The following is a 25,000-nucleotide window of genomic DNA, read 5'->3' on the forward strand; positions in this document are numbered from 1 at the left end:
GAAGAAGCCAAAATGATGCTTTAGAGTGCCCCTCCCCCCTCTCTCTCGGTCTGTCTGTCTGTCTGTCTGTCTCTCTCTCACACACTCACTCACTCACACACCACACACACACACACTTTGATGTGTGAGCAGTATTTTCCCAGACGAATCACATGTACAAGAGCAGCAAACAGACACACTGTCAGTTTCAGAGCCACAGAGGAGTGTGTAAATAAGAAAGGAATGATAAAAGAAGGGGTCCCACTCACCAGAGGCGTTCTTCAAGTAGCCATTGGAGTCCACCGAGGTGTACATGACATAAGGACCGGGCTGATTCACACCAAATGGCTGCCATGTGGAAACAAAAACACACACACACACACACACACAGAGCGTTAAAACAATTGATCGCTGGAATATTTCTAGTGCATGTGTTTAGATGAAATAGTACTGCACCTGCTGTGTACGTGTGTGTGTGTGTGTGTGTGTGTGTTGGGGGGGGGGGGTGTTGGGCTGACCCAGATAGAGAGACTCAGGAGGCCATCGCTCTGACAGGCGTGACAGGGGAACAGCCCCACACATGATCACAGGCTGATAGCTAATCTACTGTAGCACCACACTATGTGTGTGTATGAGAGAAAGAGAGAGAGAAAGAAAGAGAGAGAGAGAGGGGAGGGGGGGGGGGGGGTCTGTAACTGTATAAGGAAATGAGTGAGTGCATTGGTATATGGTTATGTTCTGTGCGTGCACACACACAGCATTTAGATTAACTATGTGTTAAGTTCATGTGCGTGCACACACACACAGCATTTAGATTAACTATGTGTTATGTTCATGTGCGTGCACACACACAGCATTTAGATTAACTATGTGTGTATGCATGTGTGTTCATGTTTGCATGTACTGTATGCGCGGGGTAAATATACAGTTCAAGTGCATTAGTGTAAGAATGTGCATGTGTGTATTTCTCACAACTGCAAACCATTTTATCTTGACAGACACACAGACACAGACACAGACACAGACACAGACACAGACACAGACACACACACACACACACACACACACACACACACACACACAACACACACACACACACACACACACACACACACTTCCATTAAGAACATAAAAATACTCCTCTTCATTATATTAAAAACAACAAGCCTCCCTCCTCCTCCCTAAAAATCTCACACTAAAATACTCTTCAGGGTTTCCCCAAATCGCTGCATTTTTTCTGAGCCCAATAAAAAGCTCAATAAACAAACGGCTTCCATTTCCTTACTGTATACCGTACATAAGGCCACTAAAGACAGCAGTTATGACCAACGCTGAAGGACAGTGACCGTTCCTCTTCCAGCCCATTGGTGACGGTCTACAGGCTGGGTCTACAGGCAAAGCAATCTACATCTCCTCCAGCACCCTTTCAAAAAGACACAGGGATCTGATGCCTGCCTCTTGCCGAAGCAACACCAGTCAACTCTGCCCTGGTCAGAACATTTCAGACGTAGCTGATGACAGGATCCTCATCCTTTACAGAACAAAGGTTCCTCTCCAATATATTCCCCTGCATCTACCAGGCCCTCGGGAGGGACTTGAACTTGTAGAAAGAAGACAGTTAGAAGCCAGCACATACCGGTAGGTTCTCAAAATTGGCCATATTGCATTGGTTGACCACAGGAGTCCACCATACTGGTGCAGAAGTCCAGTGTTTAGAGGGTCCCAGAATCCAGAATCTTTGTGACAAGAACCTCACCGCTGTAGAATAGTTCAAGTTCTATACAGGTCCACGGAGATAAACTGCCAGACACCTTCTGCAGAACACAATCCCAATTCCTGCCCAGTGTGCTTGAAAACACACCACAGACTCTAACGCTATACACTTTTGAGATTAGCAGATAAAGCCATCAGTCTTAAGCTTAACTGATGAGGCTCCCTCATGCAACACTCTCAGGATCCCCAGGAACAGAGGTAAACATCATCTTGTCCTAAAATAAGAGTGCAATGTCTTTAGAGTGAGCAAGATTCTCCAAGATTCTCTCTCTCATTTAAATATTCTCCTCACAGCATGAGGGCAATTCCCCCGACCCTAATTCCGACCCAACACACACACACACACACACACACACACACGACTAACAGATCACAAAGGAGGGGGAAATCGTAACATGGGGAATACAAAGTAGAAGACAAAGTGGGCAAAGTGCTCCCCAGGTGGTTGGACCATTAGTTCAATATGAACAAGTGAAAGACTCTGCTTTGATGTAGGAAAGTCAAATAATCCATTTCTAAACCTGGAAGGGCACTCATATACAGCAGACCTCCACCAAGGACAAAAGGCCAATGTTAACTTGGCTCCTCCTCAGCTCAGCTAAACCCTCCTCCAAGCTTATAAAAATCATGCCAACGGTTTGTCCAGTCTTGCTGACAGAAAGACTGACAAATAAAACATAAAAAGTATATCACTGTGGCAAAGGTAACAATATTACTGAATAATGCACATCCAGCATAATGAATTTAAACAACTCATTAAAAACACATGAGGAATGACATACTACAATTTCCACATCCCTTTGGGTCTTGTGAGACTAGCCAAATACAATTAATATAATCTAATCTTTCTGCCACAACCACTATAGACATCACTGAATGAAAGGTTAACTTACATACTGGCAATACATACTCTATATACACTGGGATTGGGTCTTGTTATGCTAGTCCAAGCACAGTTGCATGTTGATTACATATTTCAAATATTACACATTGAACAAATAGTTTTAAAATAGCTTTAGTCAGCTTTAGACTTTAGGGCAGTCGTGGCCTACTGGTTAGCGCTTCGGACTTGTAACCGGAGGGTTGCCGGTTCGAACCCCAACCAGTAGGCACGGCTGAAGTGCCTTTGAGCAAGGCACCTAACCTCACTGCTCCCCGAGCGCTGCTGTTGTTGCAGGCAGCTCACTGCGCCGGGATTAGTGTGTGCTTCACTTCACTGTGTGTTCACTGTGTGCTGAGTGTGTTTCACTAATTCACGGATTGGGATACAGTAAATGCAGAGACCAATTTCCCTCACGGGATCAAAAGAGTATATTATACTTACTTACTTATAGTCTAGCCCTTAGCTCAATCTAATGCCACTAGCAACATCAACATCTTTATCTTCTCCCCCCTCCCTCTCCCTCTCCCTCTCTCTCTCCCTCTCTCTCTCTCCTCTCTCTTTCTTCCTCTCCTTCTCCCTCTCTCATCCATCCTGAGCATTACATTCTATTCATTCACAAATCGCCCCCATCTGACTTCTCAGCAACACTGGGCCCACGATGAGGCAAACGGGCAAAACAAAAAATGAACAAAACAAAGCAAATCAATAAGCAGCACCACATGATGATCTCTCTCCTTAGGAGACCCACACTGTCTCGGCAGTGGATGTGCTTTTTGAAGTTCTGGGAGAAACAAACAAACTGGCTTCCAAAGGCAGCGCATGTCCAGCTCAAAATACACACGGGGGCTAAATAAATAAACACATACATAAACAAACAAGTAAATAAATAATGATGTGTAAGTAGAAGTGAAACACAGACAAGACAGCGGGCGTGGGGAGGGGCGTGCAGTGCTCTCATCTGGTCATCGCAGTTTGATTGTGTGTGTGTATGTGTGTGTGTGTGTGTGTGTGTGTGTATGTGTGTGTGTGTGTGTGTGTTGTGTTTAAGAAAGGTGAGTGGGGAAAAGGAGAGGGGGTGGAAAAGAGGGATAGAATGTAATGAGAAACAAGCTGAATGTGATGTTCATATAAATGGTATGTGTGTGTGTGTGTGTGTACGTGTGTCAAAAGTAGAGTGAGTGTGTGAGTTTGTGTGCATATGCCTATGCATATGTGTCTGTTTGAGAAAGTGAAAGAGAAATAGTAAGTGTGTGTGTGTATGTTCACATGTTCACAAATTCAACATGTGTGTAACTGAGCCTGTGTCCATGTGAGAGAGCAATTCAAGAATGGGTTTGTGCAAATGTTTGCTCGACTCTGAGCTTTGAGTGGCTTCATATGAGAGAGTGTGTGTGTGTGTGTGTGTGTGTGTGTGCTTCGGTGATCCTATGTTTGAGCTGTATATTAACTAATGCAGAGTTGACTTTGGATAAATGCCTGCCGACAAACAAGTTTGTTTAGTGCAAGGTGTGTGAGTGTGTGTGTATGCATTCTAATTCTCATCTTAATATCTCCTCATTACAATGGATTATGATTCAGTGTTTACTGTTTGCATAATTAACACCAATGGCAAAAAATCAGAGCTGAGTTGCTAACACTTTGTCTGTCTCGCTCTCTCTCTCACAAACACACAACACACACACACACACACACACCACACACACACACACGAAAGAGATCAGAACAGAATGCTTCTGGTGGTGCTGCAGTTAAAAGAAGTTACCTGCTCTTTTGACAATCCTAAAAAAGGCATGATCAAAATAGCGAGGACATGTCGGCGGTGTGTTATCACCCCAAGTTAAGCTCACTATTTTGACAATCTTATACATCTGATTACACTGCAGTTGTCTTTTGTCTTGACTCAGTTGTGCCTACAGCACTATAAACTCGCATGGTGTAAAGTACATACACAAAGATTCTCTCTCTCACACACACACACACACACACACTGTACCTTCCATTCAATTTAATATCTTTCCTTTCAGCTGTTTCATTCTTTCATCTTGTCCTCTATCATTCCTCATGGCTCAGACTCGTTTAAAGCACGTCCCCTTTATCCCACTTTCATCTCCTCCCTCGGACGCCTCTCTTCCCTTACTTCACTTTCGCTCGCACAGCCCTCCCTCTCTCCCTCTCCTCTGTCTCCTCCTTCTCTCTAGGTGTTCTCCTCATCTCATTTAACAGTTAAAAGCTAAGGAAAGGGGTGGCCAGACACCAGATGAAAGAGCAGAATAGAGCAGGAGAGAGGGTCTGGAGGAGAGGATGGCCCCGCGGGACCAAAGAGAAGGAATGACTCTACGAGGAGAGATATCAGAAATGGAGAGAAATTGCCAAAATGCAGCTTAGGGAGCAGAGGGCACAGACAAGGGCAGCGTGACTGTATGAGAGAGAGAGAGAGAGAGAGTGTGTGTGTGTGTATGTGTGTGTGTGTTTGTTCTTGTATGTGTGTGTACAAAAGTACTGCTTCGGGAGCAGCATCAGAGTCAGAATCCCAAAGGAGGAAGGAAGGGAGGGGCAGAGAGAGAGAGAGAGAGAGAGAGAGAGAGGAGAGAGAGAGAGAGAGAGAGAGAGAGAGGAGAGCGAGAGAGAGAGAGAGAGAAAGAAAGAAAGAAAGAAAGAAAGAAAGAAAGAAAGAAAGAAAGAAAGAAAGAAAGAAAGAAAGAGAGAGAGAGAGAGAGAGAGCGAGAGAGAGAGAGAGAGAGAGAGGTGGAGGTTGGCTGGAGATTGAGAGATAGGCAGAGGAGTGAAGTGATGGATGGCAGGGACCTGAGGAGACAGAGGAGCCCAAACTTCCCACAGCTGCAAACAGTACCTCAATCAATCACACACACCACAGAGCAGACACACACACTAGGTTTGCACACACACTTGCAGGGACAAATACAAGGGACAAAACACACACACTTTAATTGACACTGCTGACAAACCTACATAGTGTATGGGACATATAGGGAGACAACACACACACACACACACAGAGACAATCAATACAATCAACAGAGGACGGCCAGAGAACCAGGGGAGAAAGCACACACACACACACACACACACAAATGACTACAACCATGTGCACACTGTGCTCCTACCTTCACATTGTCTGGACACACCTTGGGGCAAAGACCGCTGAGCACTGAAAAAGAACAGAGAAGGGCAGAATTACGACTCTGAGTGGACATCAAGATTTGGCACACATGCACGCACACCCAAATATGCTCAGTTAAGAGTCACGCATACACACACACACCCAATACAAACACACCAATTTCACCCTCATCTATGCTTGCAGAGAACCTCTGTGTTGTGAAATTACTTTTGAAGCAATGACGGTCCAGAGTGAAACAAAAAGGAAACATCATTACACAGTCTCTTGTCACTCCAGACACCATCAAACATGAAAATGGGTTCCATTACCCACTGTGCTTTGCTCTGCTGTGTGCTGGTATACACAAGGAAATGCAAACACAGCATGCGCATCTGGGTAATGTTTGTTTGCTTGCTTGCGTGTGCGTGTGTGTGTGTGTGTGTGTGTGTGTGCGAGAGAGAGCGAGTGAGTAAGTGAGTTTATGTGTGCATGTGTGTGTTTGTGAGAGTTTATGTGTGCATGTGTGTGTTTGTGAGAGAGTTTATGTGTGCATGTGAGTGTTTGTGTGTGCATGTTTCTCAGACCACCTGAGGAAGAGATCAGAAAGAAAGTGCATGCCACCAGCAAAATCTTTACTGGGTCTCTCCGCAAGCTTCTCTCTCTCTCTCTCTCTCCCCTGATTCAGCTACTGGTGTCTTGTGTGTGAATGCGGACTGAATTAGCATGGGAGAGGGCTGCCTCCTCTGATGCCTGCGCACAAAAGGCCCCATTCAAAGCCACCACATGAAAGGGGTCCTTCAGAGCTCCGGACAGCCTTGCTGGAGGTCACTGTGGATTTAGTTTTATGGAAAGTATGGGCTCCTCCTAACTGACTTCCTTCATAAGGACACACACCGCAGGGGCTTCAACCAATGAACAAATCTGTTCATGTAAGTTTGTTTGGGTACAAACATTTGCACACATACAGAGTCAGACACATGCTCTTTTAATTTACTTCATATTGCCAGTGACATCAAAACAAATAGTTTTCAAATCCTAAAGTTAAACAAAATTTATTGTGAAAACTACCTCATCTTCTCTGCTTGTGTGACACATTTCAAAATTGCTAAAACAAAGTAAACAGTTTCTACAGCGAAAAAAAGAGTACAGTGATTTGTACACTAGATTAACGGTCTGCTTCGCAAGAGTGCCATTTCATTTTTCATACACAGACTTGGAGAAACACCTCCATTCCTTTATGAATTTCTACACAGTGATTTGAGAGATTAAAGAGCTTTGGCTGCCTCCCCCGAGGAACAAACAGGATGGGGAAACGTCCACTTTATGTGATGTGTCACTTTTTTTCCAGGCCCTTGGCCTTACAGATTGCCAACACTTCATAAATCACCACCGCCGCACTCGCTAACTTTCTCAGAGTGCGATTCGATAGCTTTGTGTGAAGTTACAGCTAATGCGCTTCCCTCCCAGCAACCAGGCACCTGCGCGCGGTGGGTCTGAGAAATAGGAATAATATGCTCTCTGAAGATTACGACCCGTATCGCCATAACACAGGGAGAAAGTGAGAGAGCCGCAAAATGATATATTTGAAAGCAAAGAAACACAACTGAGGGTAAACCCAGGTAAAAGAAAGCAGAGTTCTCCAAAGGCGTGAGGGGGTAGGGGTGGGGTGGGGTGTGTGTGTGTGTGTGTGTGCGTGTTTGTGTGTGTGTGTGTGTGTGGGTGTGTGTGTGGGGCGGGGTGGGGTGGGGTTGTTTAGGGGCGAGGTGTGGTGGAGCGAGGTGTGTGCAATGAAAAGAAACAAATCATTAGAGGCTTTGATTACTCCAAGGTCAGCCTTTTCATTCCCGAGTCGCTCAGGTGGCCGACCGGTCGACGGCGATCCGTAAACAAGCGGGCTCTCGGGGAGAGAGAGAGAGAGAGGCGAGCTCATGTTTAGCTAATGAGAGTCTGAGGGGGAGGTTTTGTCCTTGACTTCTCCCCGCGGCGTTCTCGTCATTTAAATGGCACAGACAAAACCCGGCACGCTCGCTCTGCACCCTGTTGCAAAATTGAGATAACAAACTGAACTTCTTCAAGGTAATGTGGCTGTCACACGCTGTCCTTCTGGATTATGTCCTTTATGGCCACATTTCACAGTTAACATTTTACATCTGACACTTAGCATTTCACAATGTTATGTCAGTGTCTTTGTTATGACTGTTACTCATTCTACTCTGTCTCGCTCTCTTTGCCTCACCACTGGAGAATCTGCTGAAAAAGCACCTCTTTAGGAGGCTTTGTCAAGTGGGTTTGACAGCATGGTGTTCGTGTGGCAGTTTTGACATCTACATCGTCTTGGCAACTGCATGGTGATGACAGTCTGGTCTCAGGTGACTCAAACACAGGGTGGACAATCTACACACAGCTATCATCTTTATACTACAAAACCTCATAGCACCATTAGTATTTCTCATAATATATGAAACAGTAGTCACTCGCATTACAGTCAGACAGATAAGTGTACTGTGCATGTAACAGAATAGTTAAAATATGACATGGTATAAGTTATTCTCAGTAAGGTAAAGTCCATCAGTGCAAGGGAATACCACCAGCTGGCTGAACAAATGACAAAAACAAACAATAACAAAAACAACAACAACAAAACACACATGTGCAGGGTAGGCGAGCCAGGCCATGCAGCCCTAGAGCTAGGGACATCTGAAAGAGCAACAACATGCATTTGGGCAGCCCTGAATCAAGGTTATGACAGACTCACCACACCACATCACACCCCCAACAAACCCCACAGCAGACAGAGCAGATGGCACCTCTTCCCTTGAACGTATCCCTACACCTACGTAGCAGTATACAAAATACGATCATCATCTTAAGCATTATAGTCACCCCATAAGATGGTTTTCCAAGAAATTATCTAGCATAAATCTAGCTAGATTTCAATGCTAAACGGAACCATTTTTAGTCTATTTAATTTGGGGTAAGTTAGAATGGGTGTAACAGGGTGGACAGAATACTACATAGCTACTGAGTCATGCTGCATGACTGTGAAAAGACCCTAAAAATAAGGCCATGGATAAAACCGAAGGAGAAAGAGGAATGAGAGAGGTAGAGAGAGAGAAAGAGAGAGAGATGGAGAGAGAGAGAGAGAGAGAGAGAGAGAGAGAGAGAGAGAGAGATGGAGGTAGAAACAGGTAGAGACGAAGAGAAGAAAGAAAGACAGAAACATCTGTTCAATTACTGTGTTTTATAAGTACCGGAAACAGATGCCTGTCAGAAGAAATTCAGAGGAAATTAAATTCATACAAAATGCTCCCACCGACTGCTTGCCACTTCTGAAATGTCAGCCCTTCTGACGAGCCATGAGTGAGCCAGCCAGGGCGCCATGGAAAAGCAGACAATACAGAGAAACACGCCGGCTCAGTGCAGAAACTCATTCTACAGTAAATCATCTCTCTCTCCCTTTCCTTTCCTTTCCTCTCTCTCTCTCTCTCTCTCTCTCTCTCCATCCCCTTCTCTATCAGAGATGACGGGAACGTGGGCTTTAAAGATCTATTTCTGTACAGCAGTTCAGAGACGTATGCAGCATTGGCCATTCAGGGCTAGCGCTGTCCGTATTTCAAATCATTAAATCTCCTCTCTGTGAGGTTCCTCTTGGCGAGCGGGGCCGACCCCAGACAATCTCCCAGGACATGCGGCCAGCTAAATGTTCCCCATGCCTGTGAGCACAAAAGGGACTGTATCCTCAGCCTGACATCTTCTACTGTGAGAGAGCCAGAGATTCATGTGTGTCTGAAGTCTAACCTGCTGAAACACCCATTTGACTCAGAGTCGATGGACAGATGAAAAGACAGACGGATGGACAGATAATAAGATAAATAGGCAAACTGACAGCAAGACAGAAAGTCAGGATGACAGAGACACACACACACACACACACACACGGGCGCACACACACGCACCGCGCACACACGCACACAATCCAGATTATTTTTTCTGAACTCACTATACAATATTAAGGACTTAATTGCAGTGTGTTCTATGTAGGCCACTATGCACCAGAATGATAACTGATGGTGCTGGTTCATTAGATTTTTGCCACAAGTGGATACGACACAGACACCAGAACCCACAGAGGAAATGGGAAAGGATGAGCTGAAGATGGGAGAGAGAGAGAGAGAAAATGGATAGAAAAAAAGTCACACAGACAGAGGGAAAGAGATTTGAGCGTCATGTGTCCTTCACAAATGACTGGACATGCTCCAAGACCAGGAGGCTTTCACAGAGACAACCTTCTCTCTTCCTCTCTCTCGTTTGCTCTGCATCTCTCTGTTCCCTTTCTTCTCCGCTTGCCACTCTCCTCCACTGCTCCTCTCTTTATCCCTCGTTCCATCTTTTCCCTCTCACCATCTCTTCCCTTTAAGTCCACTTCATTGTCTCCAGCAAACACACACACACATACACACACACACACACACACACACACACACGCACACACGCACACTTCAACACAATCTTGAGAGAAAGTGGAATAGAACATTATATCCAATATTCCAATATGTGGTTTAATGTTCTGCATTTCTCATTAGTGGGTCACTTTGATACTAAAAGTATGATTCTATGTAATGACTGTATGATATCTGTACTGTCCCTGTGTATATGTGTGTGTGACTGTATTTAGAGATAAGCAGGAATATTATGACTTTGCAGTGTTTCACTGTTCTGCATAGTTGCGTCAGTAGCTATCTGCTTCGAATTGCCAGGTTGCCACTAATCAGGGTCTGATTCAGCCAACGTGAGATGGGATGACCAACGCCATCTCCCGTCATCCTGGAAGGATACTTAAACCCTAACTATTTCCTTGTCTAGTTAGAGCAGCTGATGGATCTTTAGGTGAAGTCATGCTGTCTCTCCCTTGATGCGCATCATTGTAAATAAACTCTGTTCCTGATTTTTTATACTGTTGGTCTGACTGGGTCTCTATTAAATCTATGGTATCAAAATTACCATCAATCTGTAAAGTGAATCATTCATTCTCAACTCTTTTTATTGTCTGTCTGTGTGGTAAAGGTAGAGGTGAGGTCATGATTGTGTTTTGTGCTGTACCGACCTCTCACCACTGACACACCCACACACGCACACATGCAGTCACGTACACACACACACACTTCACTGACTTCATATTTCTCCGCTACACAACACAAGAGAAGATTGGTTGGTAAAAAGTGTGTGTGTGTGTGACACACATTTGTCTTTCTAAGACAATTCTTCCCTCAGATGACATAACACTGAGCTAAAAACAACAACAACAACAGTAACAATGGGTGTGTGTGAGGGAACGTCTTTCTATGGGAATAAATAAGCACAAGCGTTTAAGACCCTCCTAATCTCACTGGGACGCCAGAAAAAAATGAGCCGCTCCGCAGCGCTAACTGATGGATAATCCCTTTTGTTTAAAAGCACAGGCTTAGCCTCCGGATTCATACATACATATACATACACACATGTAGACACACATGCACACACACACTCCTACACACACACACACACACACACACACACACACACACACACACACACACACACACACACACACTTAAACATCCAGAAAAATCAACATGATTACCTCACATGCGTCTACTCCACGCATGAAGAGTGCATCATGACTTTTACTTAAAGCAAATCCAACACTGTTTTCTGAGGTGTTCCATTTCAATGCAAAGCACCAGAAAATATACTCCAACTGGTCGCTGTGATTATACAGCTAATTCAGAGAAGCATTGCCTCTAAATGTGAATAATCTAAGCGACAAATGATGTTCTAATTGAGTATTAATTTGAGCTTTTCGCAGGCTAATCGGAGCAGTGAGAGAGAGAACGGTGTTGGATGATGGGACCTGGCCTTTGTACTAGGGTTTGTATTGGATTAGTGTGAATGACATGTTTATCTAGGGAGTCTAGATGGCAGGGATGGATTACATCTCACAAAACACAACTACCCCCCTATTGATGCTAACCCTGCTAAGAGATATGGAACTGGGCCACAGGTGGTACACGGGAGTCTGTGTGTGTCTGTGTGTGTGTGTGTGTGTGTGTGTGCATGTGTGTGTTGTATAAAGCTCAGATGGAGAGTGTTCAACAAGGATGGGAAGGCTAGATGTGAAAAGTCGGTATGCATTGATGGCACTTGCAGTGCCAAATAGCCCAACTCAGAATTAGACTGTACTTTAAACAGAAAGAAGAATAAAGAAAATAAATGCATTCTCATGGATAGCCTGCCCCTGTGTACTAACCTCATAGCTCAAGACATATTGCAAAATAAATGTATAAACTTTGGTTAACAGGCGGGAAATTGTGGTGCACAAATCAATGCTGAATCCTGACTGTTAACTACTGGATATACAGAGCCATATAGCCATCTGTAACCACTCACACATTCACACACATGCTAAGACCAACTCTACACTCATGTTCTCCACACACACATACACACACACACACACACAAATCCTTTCCCATCCTCACACAGGCTGAGCAGCGGTGGCGGTGGCCTGTGATTTCTTCTCATCCCTAAGACTGATGGGAGAGAGTTAAATCAGGGGCCAAATGCCATCTCCCACCCATCTTAATACCCTCCCCGCCTTCCCCTTAAGCCCACATCTGTCCTCCGCAGGGCCTTCCGGACACACACAGAACAAAGGGCTCAGCCTGAAGCTCACATCACACGCACACGCACACACACACACACACACACACACACACACACACACACACAGACACAGACACATATAGCTTCTAAGTGACGTACGTACTCAACGTATCATTCTCTCTGTCGTCTCACAGTCAATGGGGGGGGTTGTGTGGTGGAGCGAGGGGGCTGATAGCTGGGTATTAAGAGACACGATGGTAAGACGGGAAAGAGTTGTCCCTGGTGAGGAGCTTTCTGAGCCGGCTGGGCCAAGGTTAGCTGATGAGGAGGACTCGGACAGGGCTGATCCGCTGGGGGTGACAGTCACAAGCAATCAGGATGGACGACCAGAGATGGGAGGGGAGCCGCAGAACAGGCCTGGGAGAGGGGGCAGAGGTGAGCCGAGCATGTGTGTGTGTGTGTGTGTGTGTGAGAGTGTGTGTACTAGTGACAGTGAGTGATAAAGTGGATATGTGCAAGCGTCTCAGTCTATCTGTGTATCTACTGTGTTGCATCATGCACGTAAGACAACGTACACATTTGTTTATTTGCTTTTGTGTGTGTGTGTGTGTGTGTGTGCGTGTGTGTGTGTGTGTGTGTGCGTGTGTGTGCGTGCGCGTGTGTGTGCGTGTGTGGCTTGTTGACAGCTGAATCTCAGCACTTCCTGTGGATTTGCCGGGGGCCTAATCTGGGCAGCGGGTGACCCCTTGATGGACGGGCTGACCGGACTGATGTGGGGAAAAAAAGGGATGATGGAGGATGAAAGGCAGATGGGAGGATGGAGAAGGCATGAAGAAAAGAAGAGAGGAGAAGGAGGAGTGCGAAGAGCGGGAGGAGGGGGATTCTTGAAAATGATGGAAGTCTCTGCTCTCTAACTCTGGCAGAAGCGGACAGCTGGGTTTAAATATTAATACTTTCGTCGACTTCTAACCCCTCACTCAGTTGCACTGATTGGTGTGCGTTGTGTGTGCTCTGTATGCATTTCAGGATGGGTTTGGGTTTGTGGATAAGTAGTATATTGTCAATAGCTGCATATGTTATTTAAATAGCTGCATGTGTTATTTAAATGCATGTGTGCATGAGTGTGAGTGTGTCTATCGTTCCTACATTTAAAAAATCTATATATATATTTCTGTGATGTGCATAGCTGCATACAAATATGCTCATACGTAAAAAATGTATGTGCATTTGTTTATATATATATATATATATATATATATATATATATATATATACACATATATATCAGAATATAATTGGTATTTTCCGTATAATTACGCAAGGTACTGGATTCAGCAAGATTTGTCAGCTAACTCCAAACATAATTCAGTAAAGTTCCTACTGAATGAGCACACTTAGACAATTACCCATCCGTTACACGTGTGGTGCACATCTCTGGTTTCATCCGTTACACGTGTGGTGCACATCTCTGGTTTCATCCGTTACACGTGTGGTGCACATCTCTGGTTTCATCCAAGGCACTTGCATGTACTGCTATCATATTATCACTATTATAGTTAAAGTTGAAGTATGGAAAATTATCTGGCGATTGCTGTAATGTTCTGATAATTGTGTGTGTGCATATGTGTGTTAGTGTGTGTGTGTGTGTGTGTGTGTGTGTGTGTGTGTGTGTGTGTGTGTGTGTGTGTGTGTGTGTGTGTGTGCCTCCCCCTGCATGACTAGAAGGCTGTGCTAACAGCTGTCTTGACTGCCAGACAAGACGGATCTTTCCAGAAGCCGACACATGAACCCCACCCCTCTCCCCGCGCCAGCGTCAATCAGCTTACCTGCGTCTGAGCCCTGCCTGTCACTCAAACGCAGTCATGGAGACAGAGGAAAGACTCTAACGAGTCTCAAATCTCACACTCCACATTTCGACTGACTGTGGACAGCATGCTGGTGGTTTGTGTTGATCACCGGGCGACAGCCAGAGCAAAGGTTGACACGCTGTTTTTCAGGAGGAAGCATGGCTATTGAAGCATTTTCTGCTTCACTGTCTCTCACTGTCTCTCGTTCTCCCACTCTCTCAAACACACACACACACACAGACACATAAACTTTTCATCACACATCATCCAAAGACTGCAGTTCAGACATGCTTAGAGAATACTCTTTCTCTCTCTCAAACTTATCCTGGCAATACTGACACATACAGTACAGCCATGTCAAAAGATTGAGAGTCTGAGTGTGCAGATGAGCTGAAATGGAAAGAGAGAGAGAGAGTGTGCTTGTGTGTGTGTGTGTGTGTGTGTGTGTTAATGTGAGAGTGTTTGTGCATGTGTAAAGCTGTTGAAATAAAGGGCGCAGATGTTCCTCAGAGGAGCTCATCTGCATCCTAATAAGAGAGTATTAATGCAATCAGCCCGCTTAGCTCTCTCTTTGTCTGTACCACTTTATCAGCCACGGGTACACCCACTCTCTCTCTCACTCACTTACACACACACACACACACACACACACACACACACACACACACACAGAAACACACATACACACACAGAAACACACAGCTATGACTTCTGCATGTCTGCATTTCAAATCACCAAGTTCTTCAGCGATTCCCTCTTGCCTTGTGAATACCAACTAACAACAGTGCTGCTTTGGGCAAATCTGCATGAACCTGTTATTGCGTCTCTTCACAAAGCTGCCCTCTATAACATAACAATACTTTGTTATAACATAGTAGTAAGACTAGTTCAAACCCTGCTGAGGCAAGTCAAGACCTGTTCTTGTTCTGGGAGTCGTCTGGAACTCCAAAATCAATCTGGCCCTTTACTGCCTTCTCTAATTGAGCCGCCAGTTTGAGTTAGCACCCAGCTAAATAAAGCCGTGATTAGTAGCGGCTTTATAGGCCTATAAAGAGGAGGACTGGCACAGTAAAAGCACAAGCACACACAGGAGTAGCAGTGAGGGCTAACCTGCTACAGGCTAACAGGGCAAAGGCAGGGGCAGACTAGTGAATGTGTGATGGGGAAATAGAGGAGGAGGTGGATTAGGCTGATGGGAGGATGGAGAAGGGAGGCATTAGGGGTGTGTGTGTGTGTGTGTGTGTGTGTGTGTGTGTGTGTGTGTCAGTGGGGTTACTAATGAGTACAAGTGCAGGGGTGAAAGTATACAATGCATTTTTTACCATATTGCAGCACACACATGTACAGTATATGCAAGATATGTTTCTGTGTGTGGTGGGCTTCCTAATCCGACAGCGATTGAGCAGGTAAATCTATTTGTTACATTATGAGTGTGTGTGTGTGTGTGTGTGTGTGCGTGTGTGTGTGATTGTATGGGAGAGGATAGGGCACTGCTGTACCCTTCACCCCAGCCAATCAGAACCTCAGCACCTTGCTGTTGGCCATCTCTTATGATGTGATTCCTCCAGCGCAGCCAGACGCAAAGTCGATAACGCTGGGTGCTCGCTCGATAAAACGCCTGCCGGAGGAGGAGGGATGGGGCTAGTGTGGATGTGTGTGTGTGTATGCTTTGCATGTGTGCTCCCGGGCATTCACGTGTGTGTGTGTGTGTGTGTGTGTGTGTGTGTGTGTGTGTGTGTGTGTGTGTGTGTACACGGGGGGTGAGTATGGGGTCGGGCAGACGTCCTGGTGGGCGCTCTGACACTTCCGCTGAGGCTCCAATCTCATCATCACATCGCACGACATGTCTGACACTCATTTACTCTGATAATGCGCCCCCAAAATACCTGCTGCCTCCAATGTCAAATGGGTTGTGTGCGCATCTCTCTCTCTCTCCCACTCTGTCTTTCACACATCCTTATCTTCATATTCAATCTTTTGTGTGTTTCACTCTGATCTACTTATGTTTTCTCTCTCTTTACTTTTCCTCTCTCTCTCCGTCTCTCTCCCTTTCCTCTCAGTCTCTCTCTCTCTCTCTCTCTCTCTCTCTCCCTCCCGCCCTCTCTCTCTCTCTCTGTCTGTCTGTCTTTGTCTGTGTGTGTCAGTTGTTCACAAACCCTTATCATCATGTTCCCACTCCCTTTTCTATCTGTCTGCTGTTCTGTCGGCGGCTCTCTCAATCATCCCTCTGCCAGTCATTCTTTTCATTCTTATTCTTATTCTCTCTCTCTCTCTTTCTCTCTTTCTGTCTGGAGCTGTCTGACCGGCTGATGGGGAGGGCCACTGTGGCTGCAGGACTCCACGGTGCTGTGGAGGATTGGTAGGCTGGGAGGACAGATTTTTACTCTAGCAGTATACACATATACATGCATATACAGAAAGGGGCACACACACACACAGATGCACAAACACACACATGCACGCACACACACACACCAACTTCAAAATGAAAGAGGAGAATATAATAGAAAATGGGGCTCATTAAAATGACACTTATTTTTGAAAAGTGTAAGGCTGTCTACTTAATGTGAGTGAGTGTGTGTGTGTGTGATTGTGTGTGTGTGTACGTACAGTTCTTTTTGAATCACACAAAATCCTGCATTATGGAAATAAGACGTCACAATACTGGACACGGAATATCTCTCACATCCCTTGGGAGAAACACACATGCACACAATCTCTCTCTCTCTCTCTCTCTCTCTCTCTCTCTCTCTCTCTCTCTCTCTCTCTCTCTTCTCTCTCTCTCTCTCTCTCACAGACACACGCACACACATGCACACGTATATAAATAGATCTTGACTTGCTCTGTCTGTGCTATGAAATGGAGATAACTACATAGATGAGCACATGTTTTATCTTCACAATGAGAACATATCTACACCAATCTGCTAACTGCTCTTTCTCCTCCATCTGTCTGCGTGTGTGTGTGTGTGTGTGTGTGTGCTAATGGAAGGGAAGATCTGCCTGTGTCTGTTGGTGTGACAAAAATGTGACTGAGAATAGCAATCTAAACTATTGTGAATTGAAGACAAATGTGTTGAATTGTGTTTAATTTGGTTAGCTAGCAGAAAGTGACAGTGTGTGTGTGTGTGTGTGTGTGTGTGTGTGTGTGTGTGTGTGTGTGTGTGTGTGTGTAGCCCTTTTTTGTCAGCTTCATGGGCGGAAGGTCTTCCTTACAACAACCTGCTAAGACACAGAGTCATAAAGGCACCCTGCGAACACACACATGCATATAAACACATGGATCAACACTCACACTCACACACATTTATTGTTCACACACACACACACACACACACACACACACAGACACACAGACAAATATTTTTATATGTGGCAGCTGAGAGGGTAGAAAACATGATGCTGCTGCAATAGTCCCTTGTCATAGGTTATCTTTTTGTGCATGCCTGTATGTGACTTCCCCGACAGAGACAGTCATTTTACTGGTAGACAAGTACTGTTTGGCACTGTGTGGGAGGGTGGAGGGCAGAGTCAGACAGAGGCTACACAGTAAATTACCCAGAGTGCACTACTGCCGCCCACCCACATGGGCAATATGGCAGAGTACCAGTGAGATGGAGTGCACAGCTCTCATTATCCATCAGAACACACTAGGACCAGCACTGACACACACTGACACACACACACACACACACACACACACACACACACACACACACACACACACAGCAGTACCCATCACTTTTGCCACAGACCGAGTTTAGCTAATAAATGTCATGTCTAGGAAAGCACGAATGCTGTGTGTGTCTATAAAGTGAAGAAACGTGTGTGTGTGTGTGTGTGTGTGTGTGTGCAACTACATCAGCGCATATTTTATGGAGGGGTTCAAAGGGGTACATCTGTGTAGGTGTGTTCCACAATTATAATTGGAGGAAACAAATACGCTGCCTACTACGCAGCCAGCACAAAGACAAAGAGAGGGACAGGAAATAATGGAGAGACTGAGATAGAGCAAGCGCTATCAGAGAGAGAGAGAGAGAGAGAGAGAGAGAGAGAGAGAGAGAGAGAGAGAGAAGGGTGGGTGTTTTAATTAAAACACAGCAGGCAGGATTAAACGGCATTAGAGCGGCTCTTTAGTGGACACATTTCACTGTGGAAATGTCAGCTCTCCAAATGCCATTCATCAGCAGAAACGAGCTGCCACTGTTTCTCTCCACCTCTCTCTCTCTCACCCTCTCTTTCTCTCCACCTCTCTCTCTCAAGTATTTTTTGTATATAGTTGTCTTGTATGCATGTGTGATCATATGTGTGTGTGTGTGTGTGTGTGTCTATATGTATGTGTATGTTTGTGTATGTGTGTGAGTGTGTTTTATGTGAGGGGCTGCAGTTTTAATAGTAATTGTGTGTGCTCACCACCTGAAACCTGCATGTTTATGTGCAAGAGGTTATATTATTCATTCAAAGAACTTGAAATGTGTTTGTCTGTCTATGTAAATGAGTGTGTGTGTGTGTGTGTGTGTGTGTGTGTGTGTGTGTGTGTGTGTGTGTGCATGCACGCAACTGTGAGTATAAGAAGCCATGCTATTAATTCCAAGTGTCTATGTAAATGAGTGTGTGTGTGTGTGTGTGTGTGTGTGTGTGTGTGTGTGTGTGTGTGTGTGTGTGTGTGTTGAGGGCACACAGTGAGTGAGTTGAGGAGTTCATCTAACACCCCCTGAGGACACACACACAGAGATGTGCCCTGCGGCCAACAGTCTCAGGGCTGGAGATGTGGGGATAGCGCCGGTGTCTGATCTACTTTAAGGGGCCTCTGCAACCAGATGGCCACGCTAAGTGTGCTGCGTGAGGTGTAATATAAACTGTGTGTGTGTGTGTGTGTGTGTGTGTGTGTGTGTGTGTGTGTGTGTGCGTGTGCATGTGTCTGACATGCTGCTACCAACTGGAGTGTTGTTGTGCTGTCTAGGTGGAAAGAGTTACTGTATCAAAAATAAAAATGCCTGGGTGTGTGTGTCTGTGTGTGTGTCTGTGTGTGTGTCTTGACTTTGCATGTGCGACCTGATAAGTGATCACAAACATGCAGTAATAATGCAATAATGCACATGCACCATTGGAAATGTTTCGAAATGATTGGATTGGAAATGATCCTTTTTCCTCAACAAATTCATCCTGTTAAAGTTAGCAAGAGATTCTCACTGTGTACCTGCATTGCTCATTTTAACCCATGATAGCCCATCAGACTGCACCCACACATGTACAGAGAAGCAGCTGGACCCAAAGAGCAACAGACAAACAGAAAGCTTTTAGGAGGGGGGGTGGGGGGGGGGGTGGAGGTGTTGCTCAAAATGAGACATGACTCACCGATCACTTTGACAAAGTAGGCATCCGCCTCAAAGTTGTTCTTGAGAGCGTGGATGGTGAGGTCCGCCTTCCCCTCCTCTTTGCTCAGGATGAGCATGTCTAATATACCCTGCCAGAGACGAAGAGAAAACGCACACCGCTGTTAGTACACATACAGGGGAGAGGGGAGAGGGGAGAGGGGAATACCTGAACACATGGAGACTCAACAACAACAACAACACATTACATTTATATAGCGCTTTTCATGACACTCAGAGAGCTTCACATTGAAGGGGGAACCTCATTAACCACCACTGATGTGTAGCACCCACCTGGGTGATGCGTGGCAGCCATTATGCGCCAGAACGCTCACCTCACACCAGCTTGAGGTGGAGAGTGAGGGAGTGAATGAGCCAATTACACACCGACACTGACTGCTCGCTCGCACCAACTGACTCCAACAAACTCCAACACACACCAGCGGCTGGGTCAGTGTGTATCACCAGTCTGGGTTTGTAGGTGTCTGTTGGATGGAGTTGTTTGAATTTGACATGTCCACGACAGGCCATTCATTTCAATTACTGTCTGGGCAGTGTGGAGCTTGGAGGTTGGTTTTCTGAACATTCTAAAGATAGCAACTAACAACTGTCCATGTTAGAATGCGGGGGGTTTGTTGGGCATTGTCTGGGCCTTCTGGGAGAAACACAAAGAGAGTTGGACATGTTGGTTTGTGCCTAAGTGCATGTGTGTGTGTGTGTGTGTGTGTGAGTGTGAGTGAGAATGAGAACTGAGAGAGACCTAATGAGCCTTTCTGAGCCCATGTGGTCCCACTGTGGCTCTTCTCATTGCTCAGTCGTTCCATCTCATATAGCACACAGGCGGATTACAACTAGACAAAATGGAGGAAGGAACACAAGCCATGGTAAGACACACACGGACCGTTTCTCCGTCAGGCATTCGTTTGCAGGGAAACTAAGACCTTATGTGGCTCTTATACTGCTCAGGGCCTGAAAGGATTCCATCTGAGCCTCTGGCACTCTCTTCATTTTTGTCTTTTTCCCACATACTGTACTTCTATCCTCCCTTATCCACTCACTTACTCACCCACTCACTCATCACACTTCTATTTCTCATTCAATCTGTCTCCCTCCATCCCTCTCTCCCTGCCTGTGTCTGAGTGTGGAGACTGGGGGTTTCTGATGGACTCTGACGTGGGCTGTCCTGGCTGCTGAGCCTCCAGATGGATACGAAAGCTGGGGGGTTTGGTTGAGGACTTAAAGAGAGCCAATGAGACAGAAGACGCATGCATGCACACACACACACACACACACACGCTTCCATCTTCTCTCACTGACAGAGATGAGACAGACTAGACTATGCTGGCCACACACACACACACACACACACACAGGAGTCCTGAGGGGAAAGTGATCAGGTCACACGGCAACGCTTCCATTCCAAAATGTTCAGGCCGCTGGCCACTAGTTTGCCCTTACATCCCCCTCTCACCCCAGAGACAGACAGAGAGAGAGAGAGAGTGAGAGAGAGTGAGAGAGAGTGAGAGAGAGAGCATAAATGATTAAAGAAATACCATAAATTTAACTCTATGTTTAGCATTGTAAATGTGTTGTCATGGCAATGAAGTTTACTGAAACTAATATTGAATTTTCCATTCTATTACACACAACAATAAACATGAACAATCAAAAACTTTCAGTTAGACACAGACACACAGACACAGACACACACAGACACACACACAGTCCTCCATCACAGACCCACTCCAGAGATACGCCACTCCCTGAAGGATGCCTGCTGGGCCTCTCAGTGGGAGATTAACAGATAGGGAGGGAACGCTGGGAGGAAGTGAGTGTGAGTGTGTGTGTGTGTGTGTGTGTGTGTGTGTGTGTGTGTGTGTGTGTGTGTGTGTGTGTGTGTGTGTGTGCAACAAATCATCATTCATCTCTTCCTCAAAGACCAGAGAGAGTTAGAAAATCCTCTATAATGAGCAAGGAATCCCAAAGAAACACTGAAAACAATGAGAAAAACTCAAACTTTCTATGAAGGACTTTCTTATCAATTAGCAATCAGCTCACAATGCTTTAGTGCTTTACCTGTGGCTTTGTTTGACTTGTCACTAGATCTCTGTGTGTGAGAGCCAGTTGCATGAGTGGCACTGCCCATAGTAAGCAGTACAGGGGTGAGTGTTACCTACAGTATGTGGGTGTCATTACATGTGGACGGGCACCAGTCAGTAATGAAACGATTCCTTGTCAATGTCTCAGACAGGCCTATTTGGAAATGTATTCTGCCTTTCCTTTTGGTAAATGGCTCAGCTCAACTGACTGGTTTAGTACATAACAAAACAAACGACTAGTGAAGTCCAAACTTGACATTTGAGTGGAACTTTATGTTAAAGATAGGTTAACATAATTTAAGTACAGTATGCATGTTACTAGCATGCCTGAATTTAGATTTAAGCAATAAGCCCCGAGAGGCCGTAAGTTACACTGATTCTACAACAGCTAAGCGCGTCGTGCCTAACAACGCCCATTAGCTGTTGTAGAATCCGTGCAACCTACGGACTCGAGTGGTTTATTGCTTTTCTAAAACTGATACTATATACCTGGCAAAGTAAAGGCACAGCAACTAGAAATGGAACCGATTTATTCAGATAATCACTCTTCTGCCAAGAAATATATTTCCTCTATCTGAATGGTTGCCAAGCAACGTTGAGATGCAGCCACTTTAACTTTTGTATCAAGTTATGGTAGCGCAGTAATATAGAACAAAATGCGGTCAAGGTGTATTTTTATGCTGCATTTTACAACTGCATCGAACATGATTCAGCCAATCAGAACCAAGGACTATCAGTTTTAGAAGTCTGTTTTCTACCACTGATGAGAACCTTTGTAGGCCCCAGTGTGTGCTGTTGCCCAGTTGTGCGTGTCTAAGCTGGAGTGCAGGATAAGATGGGACAGAGACAGGACTATGATGGATGACTACTCTCCTTTACAAACCCAGTGTCCAATAACCAATACTTATCAGTATAAATAAATAAATAAATAAAAACAAACCAACAACAACAACCACCACAGAGCAACAATGACAAGTTGACCAAGCAGTGCTCTGGTCTGTAACAGCAGGAGATAAGACTGAGAATGACCCAGAAAAAGGCCCATCTCAGAGCCACAGTCCCATTGAAAGGGGTCAGCAGTATAACGTATAGTCTATATCACCATCATAAAGCTCAAATGGGTGAAGTCAGCTGTGAAGTACTAAAAGGGCTTCCTGAGAGAACCCTGCGCAGGTTTGATTTTATTACCAATTTTATGGAAGTGGTTTAGACCAGTGGTTCTCAACCTTTTTTCAGTGATGTACCCCCTGTGAAATATTTTATTTTATAACCAGCGCAAAGCATTTTTAGTTGAGAAAAAAAGACATAAAACAGAGCACTGTGCCAGTTTTCACAAGAATTACCGCTACGCTTCAACCACGACTCCATCATTTGAGTTTTGACAGTGATTGACAGGTGATGGCGGGTGGCATGTAACAGGTTGGGTCGAACCATCCTGGTATGGGGGGGACTCTGGGTTTTTAGAATAATTAAAATTAATAGCCTACTGAAATATAAAATTCATTTTATGAACTTACATTTTCCTGAAATATTAATTAAATAATTGTTTTTAAAGTATTTTTGCATGGATTCTACTTTTTAAATATATGCATATTTTAAAATCTCACGTACCCCCTGGAGTGCCTTCACGTACCCCCATTTGAGAACCACTGGTTTAGACAGTGCGTGGTGGACAAACCGGATAGCAGGGGTACAACTAAGGTCTTGAAGTACACACGCACGCACGCACGCACGCACGCACGCACGCACACCCCTCGGTCCCCACACACTTGTGTCTGCCTTCTCCCATGAGGAAAAAAAACAGAGAGCCAGATGGATGGTGAGAGTGAGGGGGAATGGGGGAGGGGGAGGAGGAGGAGGAGGAGGAAAGAGACAGCCTACAGCCTGACACACTCACGTCCTCGTAGATGTCGAAGAAGGTGGCGAGGCGCGCCTGAGGGATGGCCTTGAGGTCCGGCTGCTCCCAGTGTGGCCGGAACATGCGGCCCAAACCCTGGCAGCTGTCCTCGTCACATGGCACGTTGTCCAGCAGGAAGGCCTGCTGCCCACTGTAGAGAAAGAGAGAGGGGAGGAGGGAGAGGGAGAAAGAGAGAGAGGTTTCACCGTTATAGGCAGAATCAACCAAACATAGTCTTTTCACATAAATTATAACTGACACTCATTATGAAAGTCATCTCAAAACTAAAAGGTAGATCAACAGAAAGATACAGGGCTGAATGTAGGTGTGTGTGTGTGTGTGTGTGTGTGTGTGTGTGTGTGTGTGTGTGTGTGTGAGAAAGAGAAAATGCTCAACACCAAAGCCAACTGAGACCATCCCAGACAAATACTGTAACTCTAGCCGTCAGGGGTAAAGACAAACAACACTGAGGCTGCTTGTGAGGGTCAGTCACCACAGAACTCAGCTCAGGGCAGAACAGCATGGATGTGTGTGTGTGTGTGTGTGTGTGTCCATAAGGTGTTTTTGACCGTGTGTACATGTCCATGTGTGTTTAGAGAGTTTTCTGTAAAAATGGTGACATTTCTAGGTTTATGTATGCTTACATATCAAAGGACCATGTGTGTATTGTCATCAGTGTGTGAGTGTGTGTTAGCACAGATTTCTGTAGCGTGCATTTGCAAGACTTTAACTGACGAATTCCTGCCTACGATCCTTCCCTTGTTGGTTAAGGACGGCTTTCTGCCCACCTTGGCTGTCTTTCTGCATGCCTTTTATTTTCTCCTCTCCTGTCGAGACGCTTACCCACACACACACACACACACACACCTCCTTAGATCTCACCCCTCTCTCTCTCTCATTCTCTCTCTCTCTCTCTCTGTCACTCTCTCAGCCCTCCCCCTTTCCCCCTCTCTTCCTCCTTCCCCTGTGTTTCCATCTGATAGGGGTGGCTATAAATAGAAACGGTGTACAGGTTCTCCCCCCCCCTTCTCTGCGGATGAGACGAGCATGGAGGAGAACATTACATGGATATCACCACCAGTGGCATCCTACTAGCATATCCACCTTAACACACTTTAGGTGTGTGTGTGTGTGTGTGTGTGTGTGTTCCCTGTGTTTTTTCGAAATGTGAGTGAACGCACTTCCGACTGAGGTAAATTTGCAGACAAGACATTATGCACACGCATATCAAATCTGTGTTTACAAGAGCCAACAGCATGTGCGACCGTGCACGTCTGATGTAGGGAGAGTAAACTAAATCCCGCTGAGAGAGAGAGAGAGAGAGAGAGAGAGAGATGGAGGAGGAAATAGATCCATTGTTATTCTCAACACACCAGGGAGAAAG

At 45.4% G+C, this 25,000-nt stretch overlaps 1 protein-coding gene across 1 annotated transcript in view; it reads right to left on the reverse strand.

The window, feature by feature from the left end:
* Positions 1 to 180: 180 nt before the first annotated feature.
* itfg1 (integrin alpha FG-GAP repeat containing 1) overlaps positions 181 to 25,000 on the reverse strand; it is a gene marked incomplete at its 3' end in the record, with an annotated part of 114,845 nt that continues 90,025 nt past the window's right edge. The window contains 4 exon segments of the mRNA XM_042062654.1: positions 181 to 327; positions 5,761 to 5,804; positions 19,604 to 19,712; positions 23,617 to 23,767. Of these exon segments, the coding sequence (XP_041918588.1) occupies positions 181 to 327; positions 5,761 to 5,804; positions 19,604 to 19,712; positions 23,617 to 23,767 (451 nt within the window).

The sequence above is a fragment of the Alosa sapidissima genome, chromosome 14 (assembly GCF_018492685.1).
Source record: "Alosa sapidissima isolate fAloSap1 chromosome 14, fAloSap1.pri, whole genome shotgun sequence".
Taxonomy (NCBI): domain Eukaryota; kingdom Metazoa; phylum Chordata; class Actinopteri; order Clupeiformes; family Clupeidae; genus Alosa; species Alosa sapidissima.